Raw genomic sequence first — 19,079 nt, forward strand, 5'->3', positions numbered from 1 at the left:
TGCAACGCAGCCTAGTTGTTTACCGTTTAAATAAGTAGGCACCAACCCTGCAATGCTTCCTTGTTAATTACACGTAGGCCTACCACTTTGTAGTAGCCAATAGTAAGTCTGCGCACTTCCCATATTGAACCTATCAAACATTTACCCCGCACCAATGAAAACCTGTCGCATTTTCCATCCGTCTCGACCAAATAAATCAAAAATATTAACGGACTAATAAATCGTTTGAAACACGTCGCTGAAAGGTTCGTTGGTTTTTAAGTTTCCTTTATTTATATTTATTATATTCCCATCAAGTGCCACTGCCTGGTGCAATGCAGGTCCCGTGTAGCCAATCGATGCGGCCGACACATTGAGTATAATATTGCAGGTCTGCAGCGGCCAATCAGAAACGCCATCACACACCGGCACAGCAAATTCTCCAGCGTCAAGCAGGCGGCTTCCTGCACTAGAGGTATCCTTCCGCGGCTGAAAACTAGTACTCTGTGTTGGGAGAATCGAGCTCTCTTTCTGGAATAATAAGAAGCCAGATGGATGGTAGCTAACGCACCATTTGGGATTTGATTTTTTTTTTTTTATTTAATACGAAGTTCACAATAAGATATATATGTATATTCAGTGAAGTTGAGAGGTCTATCAATTATTTGCTCCAATTTAAAGGCACAGTCTGCATTTTTTTTTTCAATCCTATGAGTTAGATTATGGTGTTCAACATTGCAACATATGGCAATACTATTGCAAATAAAGTTATAGTTGCTAGACTTTAGTGTGGAGCCATAGTTTTTTTTGTCTCTTTCCTAATTATAGGCTATTTGTTATAGTCATTTTGCCAAATGCCCACCATCTTCCACATCAGTAACTTTTGATTGTTGATTTCTTCTGCCATGATAGGGACTATCCTTATATTGATATGACATGTGATGGTTATCAGGCGGTGGAAACACGGAGAAAGTCTCTCTAACTAAGTGACAGCTGCTAAAAATCCAGACAAGTCAGTGTACCATTTACATATGATATGATAAGGATGGTGATATAGTTTTTTGCCCACTCAAAGTTAATTCCCGTCTTTATGTAAACCATAATTCCCCAATAACTATTTAGGCTTAACTTTAATTTGCAGCTTTATTGCAACTTAATCTAACTTGGCCTAAAAGCTCCCAAGGGGCCTACCAAACAAAATCCATAAAATATTGCTTCTTGCAAGTTATGTTATGTTTCCAGCATTTAGTGCACAAAACAAACAGATCAATCATTTTCAATTAGCCTGCATTTTTTGTCACATGTAATCATATTTCAGGTACAATTCCAAAAAGTGTGGGATATAGCCGATGGCTTTCTGTTGGTGATATGGAGCAAATATATATGTGAACCTTATTACTTAAGACTCTGGCATTGTTTCCTGTGATAGAGGCCAACAGTTTAGTAAGCTAAGCAACAACATTAACTGTTGGTTGTTGTTGTTGCATCCCCAGTTATATAGTTAATATAGTTTAATATGAGTTTAAGGATGCACTCCATGCACTGCAGGCGTTTCAGCCGCGGTGATTGGCATGTCTTCTGCTGGTGGCCTGCGCCGCTGCAGCAACCCTGAATTGAAATAAGGAAGTGAGTGATCAGTTTTAGTGTGGCGGAGGGATACACAGACAATCCCCATTCTGGCCACGGCCAATATACACACTCCTAACCCGCCAGTGGAACTCCATCTAAGGAACGACCACACTCCTAGTCTGCCTCCACAGACCAACAAGCACACAACCCATCCGACATGGTATGTATTGTCATTCATTCTGTGTAGTGGGAAAACGCGTTTTAATTTGAGGAAAGCCTGCTTTCTACAAGTGTATACCCGGTGTAGCTAGATTATTGTTTTTTCGTTCCTGCAAACTGACGTTATTTACCAATTTACAGCCATAGATTACGCGTATAAGCTAACGTATAGACGGAAACGCCCGCAAACCGCATTTTATATGTTCCAGCTAGTGCATGGGATAACGTGAAGCCATATTATGGCATATATCTCTTTTTGTCATGGCAGATTTATGTATGAAATGATGTTCACCTTCAAAATGGGACCGTATTTCCTCATAACTGCGCAATTCATAGAGCGTTATCGGGTATTCGGCTATATCTGGCCAAGTAGCTGGTTCACGGCTGCATGGTGCAGATCGAATTAATTCTTGGACTAGATTTAGTGGTATCGGAATAACTAGCAAGCTATTCTGGGTCGTTACAGCATAATTCTGCAGCCATAAATGCATTAGGGTGCATTTTACAATCCGCCTTAGGAGCTCAGGCGTGTTGGGAAGCCTAACGTTATTAGAGACATAGGTGAGCCACTCGCTGACATTTATCCATCAGAGGCATCGTGTATCAAGAGATATCCATGTTTTAGTCTCTGTTTCCGCTGTTCACACGGTTTGAACACGGTGAACCTGCGAATGACGCTCCTTGCTGCGTTTGGCTTCCCTTTTTCTATGTTGCACCATCTTTGCTCGAGCCGAGCCGTGCCGTTCCATGGTGGGGAATGGCACTATTGTATCTCGTCAGTGTTCCGCAACGGAAACTGACCATATCCTGTAATTACAAGGTTATAGCTATATTGTATCGCCTGGCCCCTAAAGGCTACTAAAAAACCGATATGAGAAGAGGTTCCGCCTTTATTGCAGGCTCTGAGGGTTTATCTTAGGCCATGTTATCTATTTGTGTTATGTCGGCTGATTTGGTTGCCTCTTTGCAAATTTTTGATGTTATGCAAATGTGGTAGCCGTGTGAGTTGTCCGACACTGGCCACCCCAAAACAACAGCTGTGAAGCTTAGTGGGGTTTTTCCAAACCAACATAATACCAACTATTGTGAAATATGAAAATTACAGGACCATCATGCTACCCTTCAGCATATAGGCTATGTCCTATACATTATATATATATTTTTTAAATGTTCTGTATTATTTTGTAGCAACTTGTACTCTGTGAAACCATGTTTCAGTAGGCCTCAGTGACTTGCAAAATATATTAACATGTACATTACAGATGTTGGAGACACACTTTCTCTCTTAACACAAACACACACACACAGACACACATGCGTGTGTGCGCGCACTCACACACACACACACACACACACACACACACACACACACACACACACACTGACATCTGCAACCAGCAAACGAAACAGAGCCCCTTCACTGGCTACGTCACATAAGGAGAAGTTACCAAGTGGAAGTGATCTGGATGTGGAAAATAGGCCTTCACACTAATCCATTGATTATCAAGCCTGATAGATCATTAAAGGGAGTCAAGAAGCTGCAGACCTCTTTCCCCCCCTCTGCTGTGATCAAATATCCCATGTATGGTAGCAAGCTGCGATACAGTTTCACGTTGCAACGCGGAGCAGTAATTGGAGTGTGAAGTGGAATTGTTATAGAGTTAGCCTGCCTATCATCATCCCTAAAAAGTTTAATCCACAGGAGTAAACCTCTTGTCTGCAGCAATACGGCCATTGAAGTGGAAACAGCCTCCCCCATTTGAGGTGGAAGTATTGAATAAGTAGTCGGACCATACTATGGCCCTATCCTATTCCTGTTACGCTCTTGTTTGGTGATGCATGTTTAGTAACTGGAAGGACATCTGATCCGCTGCAATGAATAATTTATATGCTTGGCGGCAACACCTAGCCATGTTCCATGTTCCCAGTGTCTAGGAGCGATAAAGTGCTCTCTGTGGTCCGGAGGAGTACTCAGCCACCTACCACCACCATGCCATATGGTGGACCAGCCTTGTCCACAGGGTGTGGGGATGCTGGTGTTGTTTACACCCCATCCTCTCTCTCCCTCCTCCCCTCCAGACACAGCCCGGCCCGAGGCCTCACTGTCTTTTGTCCAGCATGAAAGAGAAGAGGCGTTCAGTGCTCTGTGGAGCTCAGTGCTGCTATAGAAAAGCAGTGTGCGACCCGCACTGACTCTTTGTGTTTGTGCTTGTGTTAGGATGAATGGAAGTGTGTATGTGAGTGTGTGTGTGTGTGTGTATGTGTGTCACACCCATCTGTCCGAGTGATAGCTGCTTGTGCATCTTTCACTTGGTGAATGTAGAGACACTACTTCAGGAATTGTTTGGGCGCCTCACAGTGGCAGATCAGCAATTTAAAAAAAAAAAGGTGCCTACAGCGTTGATAAAGAAGAAGATAATCGTTGGCGTTCCCTTGCACCATTTTGCGTCCCCTATCAAATTAAACCTGGTGTGAACAGTGAACGATGTAGTAGGGCTGCAACTAGCGATTATTTTCGTAGTCGATTAATCTGTTGACTATTTTTCTCGATTAGTTGTTTGGTCTCTAAAATGTCAGAAAATGGTGAAAAATGTCGATCACTGTTTCCCAAACGCCCAAAATGACGTCCGCAAATGTCTTGTTTTGTCCACAACTCAAAGATATTCAGTTTACTGTCACAGCGGAGAGAAGAAACTAGAACATATTCACATTTAAGAAGCTGGAAGATTTTTTACTTTTGTCTTAAAAAATTACTCAAACCGACTGATCGATTATCAAAATAGTTGGCGATTAATTTGAGAGTTGACAACTAATCGATTAATCTTTGCAGCTCTACGATGCAGTATGTTTGTACATGGGTTAATATGACATCAACTGAGAGCACAAGGTATTCCTCGCTAGCCCTGTGAACTGCCTCCTGCCTCCCACAGTCCTGTTTGGAGCACATTGCTGTGGCCGGCTGCCCGTGCAACAGTGGGAGTGGTTGACCCACTCATGCCAGTGAACTGTTGTAAGACTGGAAGCCTGGCAGTGAACAAACCCTGCCCATAGGACTCTGTGGATGGTGAATCACAGGGAGTTTCCCCCGAACAGTATGTTACATATATAGAGAGAGCAAAGGGACACATGGAGGGGAAAGGTCTGGAGGAGGAGGAGGAGGAGGAGGAGGAGTTGGTATTGGCGAAAGTCCAAGTACCTGGGAAAGAAAGAGGAATAAGGAAGGGATGGGCCGGTAGTAGGCCTGGTGGTGCAGCAGCACCATGAGGCCCCAACAGGTTGGGCCTATGCCAGGGGAGGATCCATAGCACTGAGTCACCAAACCCCACACCCAGTCCACTTGGAGAGACAGCAGGGGACAGAAAGAGACAGCAGGAGTGACACAGCATGACAAAGAGGGTGACTAAGGGAAGATAGGAAGCAAGACTTATCAGCAGAGAAAGAAAGACAGTGTTAAATATACACAAGGGGAAAAAAAAGATGAGAGGGACAGAGGAAGAAATACACGGACGAGAAAGAGACTCTCGGTCAAGCTGGGTGGCATGTTAGCATCGGCAGAGCTGTTTTGTCCCTTGACATTTCCGACTCTCAGAGATGGAAATGGAGACGGGAAGAGGGTGCAGGGAGGGAGAAGAATAGCGTTGAATAACGTCAGCTAATTGTATGAGCGCTGCTGATGTTATTCGTGAAACCCCTCGCCGGCTGGATCAATCCGTCCCGTGGCTGCCTGCTACTCAAGCCACAGGGAGAGGCCTTTTGTTTCTGAAAAGTTAAAGGTCAGCTCGCAGTGTGTTATCTGCTAAATCTTATCAAGTCTAACCCAATCTAGTCGATACCAACCAATTGAGTTTACTGACTTGATTTACAAAACTAAATACACCTCACCTCCAAACATTGACTTTACAAGGCTCCGATTTCCACAGCCGTGAGACTCAAGGACTACTTTATTGGATGTTTGCTTGGCAGTATCCACAGCTAGATTGCTTGTACATACACATAAACACACCAATGGGCTGGAGGAATTTGCTTTGAGGCAGAACTGGTTACTCTGACTAATTCACATGAAACATGGGGATGGAAATAATTGGTGTTGAGGAACAATGCTGTGTGTGTTGTGTGTGTGTTGTGTGTGTGTGTGTGTGTGTGTGTGTGTGTGTTCCTTTGCTGCCAAGCACAATGATGTCAGTGTGGTCTGTTAACAATAATAATTAGACGTCTTTTTTTATTTTTTTTATATAAAGCAGCGATGGGAGGTAGCCGTGGGAGTTATTATTTGCGCCTCAAGCTTTGTATTCACACTTTACTGCTGAGGGTATTTGTTTGAAAACAGTAGCTCCTTCACAAAGATGCTTGAACAGTCTATGTAAAAGGCCTGGCAGTGGATGCTCGCCTGCAAACCATTTAAAGCACGTGTGATTCGCTATCAGCCCTCACAGAGCCTCAGCTAAGCAGAGGGAACAGAGAAGGAGGGGGACCAATCTGCGCCAACCCAGCAGGCCTTTTTTTTCCCCCTGTTGGTATGACCATGGAAAACACTCCCATGCTGAGATGTCCTGAACCAACCTGGCCTAAGCATTCTCTCCTGCTCTGGAGACAGCACTTCATCTGTTTGATTACAGCATCTCGTTGCCGAGCAGTCGCTCTCGCGTGGACCGCCATGGCGTAGCCCACTTTTTGACCATGGTGTGAGTCAATCCCGTGGAGCCACTCATCAGTCGGAAATGTAATTTCGTGCAGTGCCTTTTGTAGAGTTCTCTACGTGGTAGCTTTCTAGCAGTCTTTGAAACAAACACGACCTTTACAAGACATCTCGATAAAGTCTCTGCGGTCAGTGTGAGCCAAGTATCCATATTCATCAGGATCCCTTTCAATGTTTATAACAGTTTTATAACTCCAATTGGCATTAAACTATTGCAGAGACGAAATTAATTTGACATGGTATGATTCTGCTTACAGAAGAAAATGCCATTTAGAAAAGAAATGTGAAGGAAATCTTAAGTTACAAATATGGAAACAAGTCTTCTAACTGCTTAATGCTCCCATCCCCAGTGCGTTGGCTGCTAGCTAATGGGGCTAGTAGTTAATTTGGGCTATTGTTATTGTTAAATCTTGGCAGTCCTGAGAGCAGATTCCAGCTGAGGCCACTGGTGATGGCCTAGCACTGGGGCCAACAGACCCCTGAACACTGGGGCCAGTGTTGAGCTGTGTGGTGGTTTGTGGGTGGGGGACAATGAGGAATGCAATGACGCAACAGTTTGGGATTTGGAATAGTTGCCTTGTTGAGAAACTTCATTGTTTGTAACCCCCCTCCTTCTTTTTATTCCAACCACAGGCTGACCAACTAACAGAGGAGCAGATTGCAGGTATGAACAGAGAGATTTTGTTTCTTCTCCTTTACTCCCCCTCATAGCAAAGTCCTTTCTTCACATATTTACTGGCTTCTGGTGAACCACTTCCACTCTATGTTATCCTTTTAAACTTCCTCCGTCACATGAGCAAGGCGCTTTATCCCATAAGCTGTTGTGGTTGCTTGCACGTCACTTATGGAGAGCATAAACATGTGTGAAACAGAACATCGAAGGATTTGGCAGCCACCCTCTCTTGGTAGATCATTAGCTTTTCAAAATGTATGTGATTTTTGGCAAAAATATAACTCTTAGTGAACTGTTGTTTTTACTGTTAACGTGTATTTATATGTATTACATTTTTTATGAATTTTATGCACACTAACACTTAAAATGTATTTTTGATTTTGTACGTCTACATTAGTCTATGTAATTTGGTTGTGGATTTTATATAATCCGTTTCTACCACACCCTCACCTGTATTTTTGTATTTCTTCAATGTAATTAGTTTTTTATGTTCTGTGAAACAACTAAACTAAAACTAAAATGAACAGGAACTAAAGGGGGGGAGGTGGGGGGGGCATTTACAGCATGCCATGAGTCATGAGTCAGGAGGAAAACCAGTGAAGCAACAGTGAGTAGACAGTTTTTCAGATAAACCTATGACTAGTTTCGATCACTGAGACACCTTGATATTCCTGATAAATAAATGATGTGGCCTTTGTACTAAAACTGACTCTTCTCAGTCAAACCCCATCTGGCTCCAAGGCTAATGCTCACTATTGCCTGCACCTCCCTGGATGGGTTGTTACGGTTCGTCGTTTAGAAGCCTGCTCGTACACGCTGGTGCAGACATTGAGACGTTCTCAGAGTAAAACCGGTCTGCTGTTTTCAGCTTCCAATACTCTGCACCATTCTCCTTTTTTCCACAGTATGAGATAATATCCCTGTGTGGTTTCAGAGCTCGGCACATTTACAACTTCCCTTCTGTCCCCTCTCATGTGGGCCAATTTACAGACGAGCAGGAGCATAGTTAACAAAGCCCCTTCAGTCACAAAGGGATCAATTAACCTTTTTGGACCTGACTGCAGTGCCCTAACATGACCCATTTCTGTTAGCTGCATAGCAACGGTAACCTAACCTCTCACTCTTACCTCACCCCCTACAGAGTTCAAGGAGGCTTTCTCCTTATTTGACAAGGACGGTGACGGCACCATCACCACCAAAGAGCTCGGCACCGTCATGAGGTCGCTGGGCCAGAACCCCACAGAGGCCGAACTACAGGACATGATCAACGAGGTGGATGCTGACGGTCAGTACACATACTTGACTTAACCCATGATATTAACAACTGTGAGTTACTCATTACTGATATGACGATCATAAATACATTCCCTGTTTAAAAGGTCATATCAGGTGCCAAATAAGAAATAGATCTAGCAAATGCCTCTTGATTGGTTCGAAAGTTTAAAGAGGTTTAGAATCACCAGTAGCCTTACAGATGAAGCCCCCTAGAATTTCCCCCTCCCACCTGAAGGTCAGCCTCGTTTCTCCTAATCTCAAGCCAACCTTCAGCCACTGGAATGCATTTGTTTATTTACTTATTGTAATTTAGTCTTTAATTATATTTGATTTATGTATTTTAATTCATGTCAAGTGACTGACCCATGGAAAAGCTTAAAAAAAAAATGTAACAATCGTTTGTTCCCTCATTTTTCTCCCACCTCTTCCCTCCTACATGACCTTTTTTTCTTTCTTTTTTTCTTCTCTTTTTCCATCAACACTCGTGTGTCTGTGTTTATTTGTATTTTATAGTAATCTCAATTTGCAAACATATTTGGTTTTGTTATTAAAGGTTATTACAGGCTGACACCTTGTACTTTAACTTAAGCACAATGTGTTGTTAATGCAGGACTCTAAGGCCTACTTTAGTATTTTTCTGAATAGGTCTCCCAAATTTCACCTTAATGACTTGAGTTCACAACAACAACAAAAACTCTGTCTGACAGTATCTCATATTGTGTATCAGTCTACACTGTGTGTAGACTGATACACAATACAAATGACAAATTATTATTACAATCTTTGTATATAATAAAGTATAAACGGTGCCCTTTTATTGTCCTTATTTTGTGTAGCGTGACTGGGAAACATGAATAGGATGGTCCATAGGTGCGAAAGAAAACATTCACTCAGATGCTAATAAAGGGCTCAGTAAAGAGCAGTAGTGGGAAAGCAGAATTCCGCAGTAATAATAGGCCTCCAATATGAAAGTAGTATCCATAGTCTATCTACCTCTAATTCGAGTTGATTACCTGTTATCAGTCGCATTTCAATCAGCTGATACAAAAACATGCAACGGCATGAAGCAACAGTGACATAAAACAGCGACTCAGAGGGGGAGGCGTGGCCTATTACAGCAAGTGTGGACAGGAAGGTAGCCTGCACTGTAATGCCAATGTGTTTGGGCTCAGTAAACTCGCATGGCACAGTAGGCTCACAAACATTGCAAAAACAAGTTTAAAAAGAAGAAACAAAATGTATTCAGCCAAGTAGCACAAGAGGAGGGAACTTGCAAGAAAGGGAATCCCCGACCCGTCATAATGTCGTCGCGGTGTCTCGGAGCCAACTATTGCCCACAGGTGTATCGTTGCTAAGGACAGCGCTATCGCTGAAACCACGTAGCTTGCATGTTGTTTATAACCTTGTAATAATAATGGCCGGAGATAGCTCAGTTGGTAGAGCAGGCGCACATATATAGAGGTTTACTCCTCGACGCAGCGGCCGCAGGTTCTACTCCGACCTGCGGCCTTTTGCTGTCGTTCCCCCTCTCTCTCCCCTTTCATGTCTTCATCTGTCCTGTGGAAATAAAGGCCTAAAATGCCCGAAAAAATAATCTTAAAAAAACAACCTTGTAATAATAAAACATAAACAGAGGATTGATTTTGTGTTAATTGTAAATTTGAGTATGGAACCAGGTAGGGCTGTGCAATGAATCCAAATTTTAATCGCAATTACAATATCGGCTCCTAACGATGACAAAAGCAGAGTAATCGAGAAAAACGATTATTTTGCACATTATTTAGCAAGTAAACTCTTATTTTGTCTTGTGTTTTAAATGGGGGGAAAAAAAAAAAAATGGGAAAAGTATAAAGGGAAATTTTACAGTTCAAGGTGTTTTTACCGTTGATTTTTTTTTTTTTTTTTTTATTCAGTAATTGCAACATCTTTCCAAAAGACGACTAACTGTGTTATAATCATGATTTCAATATTGACCAAAACATTTGTGATTTAAGATTTTTTTTCCATAATCGAGCAGCCCTAGAACCAGATGACAATGACACACTGCTATAGACTAATTCCATTGTCACGTTCCACTATGTGCTCCGTTGTTCTGCACACCAGGTCTTGCTTCTTTATTTAGGCTAGCATTAAGTAACTTGCAGATATTTCTGGTCCGTCTCGTCTCCCAAAACGCCTCTTTGGCTCAGACGAGCATCGGCTTTATGCCTGGCGTAACCTTCTTACAGATGAAGTCTTTCCATAAGTGCCAAACAAGCTTGATGGGATTCTAATCCGGTGACTCTGGCTATTTTCACCCAGTCCGATTTCATTACAATCGTACGTTAATGTATGTTTTAACATCTACAATCTTTTCCAAACCCTAACTAAGTTGCGTTGTTGCCTAAACCTTAAGTACATACAGTTATTTCTTACTCAATATAATTCATTTCCCACCGTATCGCTTTTATTTTCATGCAGTTCTGTTATGTATAGATCCGTATAATCAGTAACTAGAGCCGTGTCTCCTGCCGTTTCAAAGCATAAAAACAACAGTAACATCTGTAGCCTATCAGGGTTTTTACAAAAACCGGCATAATATTTTCACAACCTGACCAACATTGATTTGACCATATGATATATGTAATATACGTATGCTCTGTGTATGAGGCGCACTCCCTCATAAAGTACACATCAAATATGATAAGAACAGCTGATTTCAGGCCAGTAAACCACTTCAGATACCACAGTCACTGCTCCTCCGGGTGGATACAGTAGATAAACCATTGCAACTGGTGTCCACACACGGACGCTTAGGGGTGTTACGAGTCGGGCCAGCGTTGACTATGTCATTGCGGGGGGGTCTCTCTCGTTCTGGCCAAGGCCAGAACACGGCCCCAGCTGGGATCGGTCACGGATATGCCTGGGTCCCAGCACGGAGACACAGGAAATTCTAGGTGGCTTCATTTGTATTCTACAAAACAGTTAATATTAGTGTGTTTCACACTATAGACTTCATCATACACTTGTTAAATCTTGAGATTGGACCTCATACACAGTGCTAATAGACAACTCGGTCATCATTTCTGCTAAATCCTAAACAGAAGAGTGGATTCATCATGGTGTGCCGGGAATGTCTTGCATGACAAAGACAGCAGTGAATTACATCAATTTTGTTATTCATTTTCTATCTGGGCAAGTGATATATGTCACTAAACATATACTCAGTGCAGTCGTTTGGCCTAATTTACTGGGGAAATGTATTTATTGTTAATTGTGTACGCATTTTACAAAGGCTATGGTGTTTTGATATTTAGGTTAATAAGGTGATGCCATTATGTTCCCATTAGCAGTTTAACTTGTCATTTTCCGCTCACACCTCATTTTTAATCAGTGAAATGACTTTCAGTAAAATTCCAATTATAGTTCAATATTAGGAGGTACAATTCCTTGGGAGATCTATCCATTACTTTCAGTCATTTTGGAGGAATAGAACCATAATTCCACATTACCATTTAGTTGTTTGACTTAAATGATAAAAAAACCTCTGTTACAAAACACATGAGGGATTAAATAGAGCATCCATTACTGCCCCATCTCCAAACACATCAGTGGTGTTGTTGCCCACCTCCCTCCCTTTCCTACCAACTGCCAACCAACTGTCCAAGCCAACTGTCTGGCCAGATTTTCAGATGACACGTCTCTCTGTGTCAGCAGTTTAGTCACTGTGCGTCCAGCTCCATCATAGTTGACAGTGTCAGGGATATGGAATGCGCAGGAGGTGCGTTCAGTGCTTGTGAGTAGAGCAGGATACGTGTCAAAAGACTGTCTGCGCTAGCACCCATGCTGAGTGCCATGATTTATTCACCACGTGAACAGAGGTTCACCACGTCCTCCACTGCAGTGGGTCTCTCCAAGGCACTGTGAGTGATTTAAAGAGAGAATGAAAGACAGAAAAACAGAGACAGGAGTCAGAGAAGTTGGCTAGTAGGTCCCAAGCTGACCGTCCTTGGGCAGTAGAGTCGAGGCTGTTAGCTGTCAGTGGAACTTCACCCCAGTGGTGCTCTGTCAGCTTATAGGATTTTGTAAATGGGAATGCATTGATCAGGAGAAATCGATTGCACCGCAGCTTGGCTGCCCCTTTTTATTGAAACGTCCTCCCACCATCCACAGCACTCTTCCCCCCTCCCCCTCAGTTGCACCCAAGAGCAAGCGTACACACACACACACACACACCATCACTAACATCCCCTTGTTCTGCCTCTGCCTCCCTTGGCTGATGCAATCTAGGTCAGACAGCAATGAAGCTAGTAATGGAAAATAAAAGTGGTTACATAAGGCCTCTCTGTGCTTTGCACATCCCGTACCCAAATCGGCAGCCATGGGATGTCAGCTGGCCCCATTGAAAATCAGCTTTATTTACCAAACAAGGAGGCCGTGGCAAAGTATTCCAATGAATGGAAGGCTTGTGCCAGACAGAGAGCTGTTAAAAGAAATAGTGTCTTGGCTATTTGATTGTAAAAGCCAGACCGCAATTTATGAACAGTGTGGGTTACAGTATCAAATGAAATTCTCGCTGTTAATCTTACAACCACACAGATCGGGAAGCAAGCTAGCCAAACGTGCTTGAAAGGATACAGGAGCCTTCCATATTCCTGGCATATAACAGACCATGCTTAACTCAAATATGTAAAAGGAAAAAGATAAAAACAATTTAAATATGGATTAAATAACTGAATCAGCCGTCATCATTACACAACTCTACATTTTGATTCTTATCACCGGGATGGAAGTTGGCTTTATGATGCAGGAAAAACGATGACCACACACGCACACATACAAGTGCGCCGAGAAGCCTCAGCCTTCGATAGTTTGCGTCAGCACCTCTTATGTGTAATCGCACCATCTCCCACTCGGTTCACTCCATATATTCTCTCCTCTTCACAGCTCCCTCATCTCCATCTCCCTATCTACCGCCCACTCACTCCCTCCCTCTCTTTTTTTCCTCTCTCTTTCCCTCCCACCATTTTCTATCTCTTCCCGCCTGCCATCCACCGTATCTTCATCCCTCCTTGCATTCATCCTCCCCCCCCCCTCCTCCACCGCAGCAGCTGGCTTGAGGTGCAGTTAAGCAGATATCACTCGAGGGCTGCTGCCTTTCTGCTCTAGTCATTGTCCCCCTCAGATGATGGTTTTCCAGTTGCAGTCCTGCCCTTCTCCAAGACTGTGACAACCTCCCAACCCCCAGTGTTCCCTCGGTGCTGCTGGCTGCCTCTGTGTGTTAGATAACCGGTCCTTAGATTGTTACCCCGAGCTATGAGATCACCATCTGCCCCATCACATTACTGCATTCCTTTTCGTTCCACACACACATCCATTCTCACGCTTGAGTCCCTTGTTCTCTCTCTATCGCACTCTCTGAGGCGTGCTCTGTCATTGGTTAATCTGCGTACAATCCCTCTGCCCCATCCATCCCACCCCAGGGCTAATCCTCTCGGGTACTTTGCCCTCGGTGTCCCTGACCTCCTCTTCAATCCCCTGGCATTTTGTTTTGTCAGTTTTTAATTATAATACACCGCCCACACTCCCAACATCTCCAAGTCCACATAAAAGCAAGCCTCGCCTTGCCATTAGATTCCCCACCAACCACTCCCATCCTCCCTCCTGTGGTTGCAGTTGGTGAGCCACTGAGTTCCCCACAGATCCTTCCTCCGTCAAGAGGGTCTGATCCCCTACTAATCCAGTCTTGACAAGGGTAACAGAGATATTGATCCAACTGCACGCATACGTACATGCGCCACCAGCACAGCAGCTGTCATTAGCACCAGAAAACACAGTGTCGTCAACGTTGAAGGGAAAGAGGGACCAAAAAAAGGACTTAAGGGTGGAAAGAAGTGGACATGAGGGAGGGAGCATCTGAATGTTGGCCTTCTCCTTTCCCCTCCAGCCAGTGTTTCTGACAAGAGGCACCCGGAGAGAGGAGCCTTTGGTTTATCCAGGCTCCTTGAAGGCCAAGCTACAAAGTATACTATATGTCTACATTATGGATGACTGGCCATTCCCCCCCCCCCAAAAAAAAAATCCTGCTGCACTGTGTATAACATATGCAACATCTTCCCAGGGCTTCCCTGAGGAAGAAAAGGGAAACACACACCCCTTCCTCTGAGCCAGTTTATCACAGGAAGCAAGGTGTTTACTAAAATGATTTTTAGTGCTGCTCTTCTCTCTGCGATTACTAATGTCTCAAGTTGCACCGTCACTGATAGGTACGCCTCTGGAGAGAAGTTATGGTCCGTAGTAAGTACATGCTAGTGGCATACACAGGAGGGGGAAAGAAGAGGACTGTAGGACTGAAAGAATATTAAGTCCTCCAGTCCTCTCTGAATATTTCAGTTGCTTTTAATCAGCTAAATGATGGGTTCAATTATGTTAAGTTTGCTTTTAGGTAATTGCAATTTTTGCTGATTAAATGTGCCTCATTGATCGCCCTTTTCCAGGTAATGGAACCATCGACTTCCCAGAGTTCCTGACCATGATGGCCAGAAAAATGAAGGACACAGACAGCGAGGAGGAGATCCGTGAGGCTTTCCGGGTATTCGACAAGGTAAATAAAGGTTTAAAAAAAAAAAAAAAACAGTTTCTATGCTTGGCAAACTAAAGTTTTAGCTCTTTTTTATTTTATATTTATGTGGAGCAAGAAGTCAAGTCTTTTTAAATAAGCGTGATGACTCACAGGTGAGATAACTAAAGCTTAAGACATGCCAGGCTAGTGGTAAATAAGAGTTTTTGTCTTGCACCTTAATTTATCAATCTGGTGGGAATTGTTACCTCCACCAGTGAGCCTGTGGGAGTTTTCTGTTTCACACATTTGGTCCCATGGCGCATGTTTCCAGGACGGAAATGGCTACATCAGCGCTGCAGAGCTCCGTCACGTCATGACGAACTTGGGAGAGAAGCTAACGGACGAGGAGGTGGACGAGATGATCAGAGAAGCAGACATTGACGGAGACGGACAGGTCAACTACGAAGGTAAGATAAAGACGGTTGTAAAAAAAAAAAAAAAGGAAAAAGGAAGCGCGTACTAAAATGCCATGGTGCACAAATAGCTTTAGTTTCTAGGCCACGGTGTTAAGCTTTTATTAAACAAGGGGGACCAGAGCACTTCATTTTCCAAGCTGTGTATTTCTCTGAGGGCAACTGACAAGACAAGCCAGCCACATATAATAATAGTTATTAGATAGGGGCTATAGTTGGAGCCTGCTGAAACAGAGATGGGAGAAAGTCATCCTTCTGAATTATCATCAGTGTGCCAGAAGCCTTTCCACTCTTTTTCTTGCTCCCCCTTCCCCCTACTGTCGCTCCCTGGCACGAGAGACTGCGCTCATTTTCTAGAAGGCTGTTGATATGTTATGAACAGGTCAAAAGTCTTAGCTGAAAAGTGCCCCACTTCTATACTCCCCATTGTACCACAGACAGAATATGTACTCAGCAGACAATGAACGTCTTCTCTTATTTATTTTTCTATTTTCTATGTGCACGTGCATATCGCCATCCACAACTGTAAGCACAAAGCAAGAGCTTTTTCTAGTCAAATGGGTTTAATGAGATGAACATGGAAGCCGTTTTAGAAAGGGGACACTAATTAGGATGTGTGTTCTGAACCTGTTCAAGTTGATTAAAACATGAATAAAGCATTAAACGATTTAGCAGGTGACTGCTCTTCCTGGCAACTGGCTGTGCCAAAGCCTTAAAGCTGATGTCCTTATTGTCTTCTGTCCTCTCTTTGTCTCTCTGCAGAGTTTGTACAGATGATGACTGCAAAGTGAGGCTTGCCCACCCCGTCCTGTCCCCTCTTAGAAGAAAAAAAAAGGAATCAAAATGTTTTACTTACCTCTTGGAAAAAAAATAATGTTCATTTATTCATACTGTTTCTGTATAGAAAATAATTGAATGTTGAAATGAAATATCCTTCTGTCCACACAGGAAAAATATAAAAAAAATATACAAAAATAACTGCATGAAAATGATGGTTAGTGATCCTGTCCCCTCCCCCTGGAGATCAGTTTAGCATCAGTACTTAACAAGTAAAAATAATAACAACACACCCTGTAACTACAACCTTCAGACTTAAGGCAAACGCATTTTGCGAACTCCTACCAGTTCCATTTACTAGTGGTGAATGTCTGGGCTGGCCATCTCTTCTTTCTCTCTCTGTTTTCTGTTCTTCATGCATGCAGCTTGAGACCGGAGCACTAACCTCCCTGCGCCCCCCCCCCCCCATCCCCATCCCTCCTCCGGGCTACCAGAGCGTGCTGATTCCACTATAAGCTGTCCTCTTGTTGGTTTGGTACAGTTTTTTTGTATTTGGAGAGGAACCCTGTACTGTTAAGATGAGAGAGTATACCAGGTTCTAACTCAAGCGTTAAAGTGGAATGGGACTTAATTGTATGCTAGAGAAAAAAAACGATGTACAAAAAATACATTTTCAAATGTTTGGCATGTTCTTTTGTTTTTGTTATGTTATTTGGACGGTCATCTTAGTAGTTGTGCGTCCTGCCCTTTTTAAAAGGAGGGGGGGAACTTAAAGAGTCTTACGGTGAGCTTTCTACTTTTCTTTTCTTTTTCTTTTTTTCGCTAAGATGGAGTGTCCGTCCTCTTTTCTTGCAAGAGAGAATCACTGGCCTTCACTTTTTCTTCTTCTGTTTCTTGACTCAAGTGAGGGGTGTACTGTGTTCTCAGCGCATGCTGTTAGGAGTGTCAGCACACCAGTTCTTTGCAACTCTTCATCTGAGTTCAGTTTACATTCATTCCAAGTTGTACATGCTAGTCTTTATTTTATTTTTTTTTTCAAATAAAAGACCATGAACTTTATCATGTCTTATGTCATTTTTATTATGGTTGATTGTGAAAATGATCTGTAAAGACAGCTTAACAAATGAGTATGTTCTTCTCCGACTAGACAAATGGGTCAATAAATGATTATAAGCATGGTTCTCCCATGTGCAGTGTCATTGGGTGATTTTTCAGCAGAGGCAGGACTCGCAGTGTGTAATACGTTGCTCCGTTACATGGCGGTGAGGTTGTGGAGGGAGTGAGCTGAAAACAGGAGGGAGAGGCAGCAGAGTGTGTTTGCTCTCGCGCTCAGCAGTGGATATGCATACACATCTATGACGCCTCTCTTCTCTCTCAAGACCCAGTCGGTTGCTAGGCGACAGGAGCATGCTGTAACTGGGATGTTGTGTGTTTTTTTAATTTTTTTAAAAGGCAAGTGGGAGTTTGAATAAACCCTCCTGCTTCTGCTGATGACTCCATGTTGGCTTGTCCTAGTAAGGCAAACCAGGCCACAACGCTACTGCCGTGTGCACTTTTAAAAAGCACACAGAGGACAGGACAGGAAGGTCTCCGCCATGCCTCCGACACCTTAAAAGTCGAGTAAAAGCTGCAGTGTTTTAATATCTTTAGACTGTAATTTGACCATGTTTGGAAAGGAGCAAAGATAGCCTGAGACAGCTCTCCACCCACCTACAGCATGAAGCGAGCACTTCCCTTAATCATAGCCCTAACATAGGCATATACACACACCTTCTTGTTCTTTTTACACAGAGATGGGGCGTGGTTCTGCTTTCAGGGGGAAAAACAGAACATTCTCAGCATTCCTCATACACTCATTATCTCTGTAGATCTTACTTTTTTTTTTAAAATGAGGTGCCATTTACCAACTGTGGAAGTTTCCCGGCATTAATCAAATCAACTGAAGTTCAGGAAGGGAAGTGGAGAAGTGTGCAACAAGAAGCAGGAGGGGAAACACTGCCTAAATGCTGCCAGTAACTGGGAAGTTTGTCTGTCATCCCTTAATTACAGCCATAGTGTTTGTTTTTGAAGAAAACCAGGCAAACTAATGTCCTCCGCCTTCCACAGCCCTCCCTGTAGCTCGGCCGAGCCAATAGGAACTGCCGTTAAGTTGATTGACAGCTGGGACCGAAGCTCTGCTGTTCCAGGCTACCTCCTAACTAGTCATGGTGCTCAAACCTTAACAATTTTAATGGAAGAAACATAGCAGAGCTCATATTTCGAGCCTCAATGATTTCAACATTTAAAAAAGAAATAGGATATTGTGAAAAGAATATAAATATAAATACATACATTAAAATCCATAAATTAAACATTGAATTCTGAATTAACTCAGTAAATTATTCAATCTAAATTGATTATTATGAAGGGTTACTTCATTTAATTTTTTAGGTTTAGTTTAGTAATTAAAAAATAAAAATAATTATTTTATTTTATACTTAATTCTCTTAATTCCTGGGTGCCAACAGGAGCTAGCTATCATACAACAACGACAAAGACTTTTATCTTTTGACTCTTTACAAAGTTGCATGTCTTTCTATTTAATGAGGATCTTAAAAATTACAACACTTACTTAATTAACACAACCCAACCTAGCTAGTTAGCTTGCTAGTTTGGTAGCATATGTAACCTTGTTAAACTAAATAAAAGCACAGTTCACTGTGTCGTACTGTGTTTATTTTCAGCAGCAGTTAGTTGGTTTATTTTTAAATTATGTATTGCTGTTGCTCTCGCTAACAACGGCTAGCTAGCTTGCCAAACTTTTGTTGCATTTGTTGAGCCCTGCTAAGAAAGGCAGGGGCATGTGATTGGCATACTTGGCAACCTTGAGACCTCAAA

General features: G+C 42.8%; 1 protein-coding gene across 1 annotated transcript; it reads left to right on the forward strand.

The window, feature by feature from the left end:
* The first annotated feature begins 1,660 nt into the window (after window positions 1-1,660).
* LOC144533518 (calmodulin-1) lies at window positions 1,661-16,269 on the forward strand. The gene is made up of 6 exons (XM_078274929.1): window positions 1,661-1,768; window positions 7,097-7,127; window positions 8,278-8,421; window positions 14,888-14,994; window positions 15,284-15,419; window positions 16,188-16,269. Exons 1-6 carry the CDS (start codon window positions 1,766-1,768, stop codon window positions 16,214-16,216), a joined length of 450 nt encoding a protein of 149 aa, XP_078131055.1. The 5' UTR covers window positions 1,661-1,765; the 3' UTR covers window positions 16,217-16,269.
* Window positions 16,270-19,079: the final 2,810 nt, after the last annotated feature.

The sequence above is a fragment of the Sander vitreus genome, chromosome 18, assembly GCF_031162955.1.
Source record: "Sander vitreus isolate 19-12246 chromosome 18, sanVit1, whole genome shotgun sequence".
Lineage (NCBI taxonomy): Eukaryota > Metazoa > Chordata > Actinopteri > Perciformes > Percidae > Sander > Sander vitreus.

What these genes read in the sequence shown, in the direction of transcription:
- LOC144533518 (XM_078274929.1), top strand. An exon ending in AACAGAGGAGCAGATTGCAG is followed by an intron (nt 7,128 to 8,277) that starts GTATGAACAGAG and finishes CACCCCCTACAG; the next exon opens with AGTTCAAGGAGGCTTTCTCC. An exon ending in CTTTCCGGGTATTCGACAAG is followed by an intron (nt 14,995 to 15,283) that starts GTAAATAAAGGT and finishes GCATGTTTCCAG; the next exon opens with GACGGAAATGGCTACATCAG.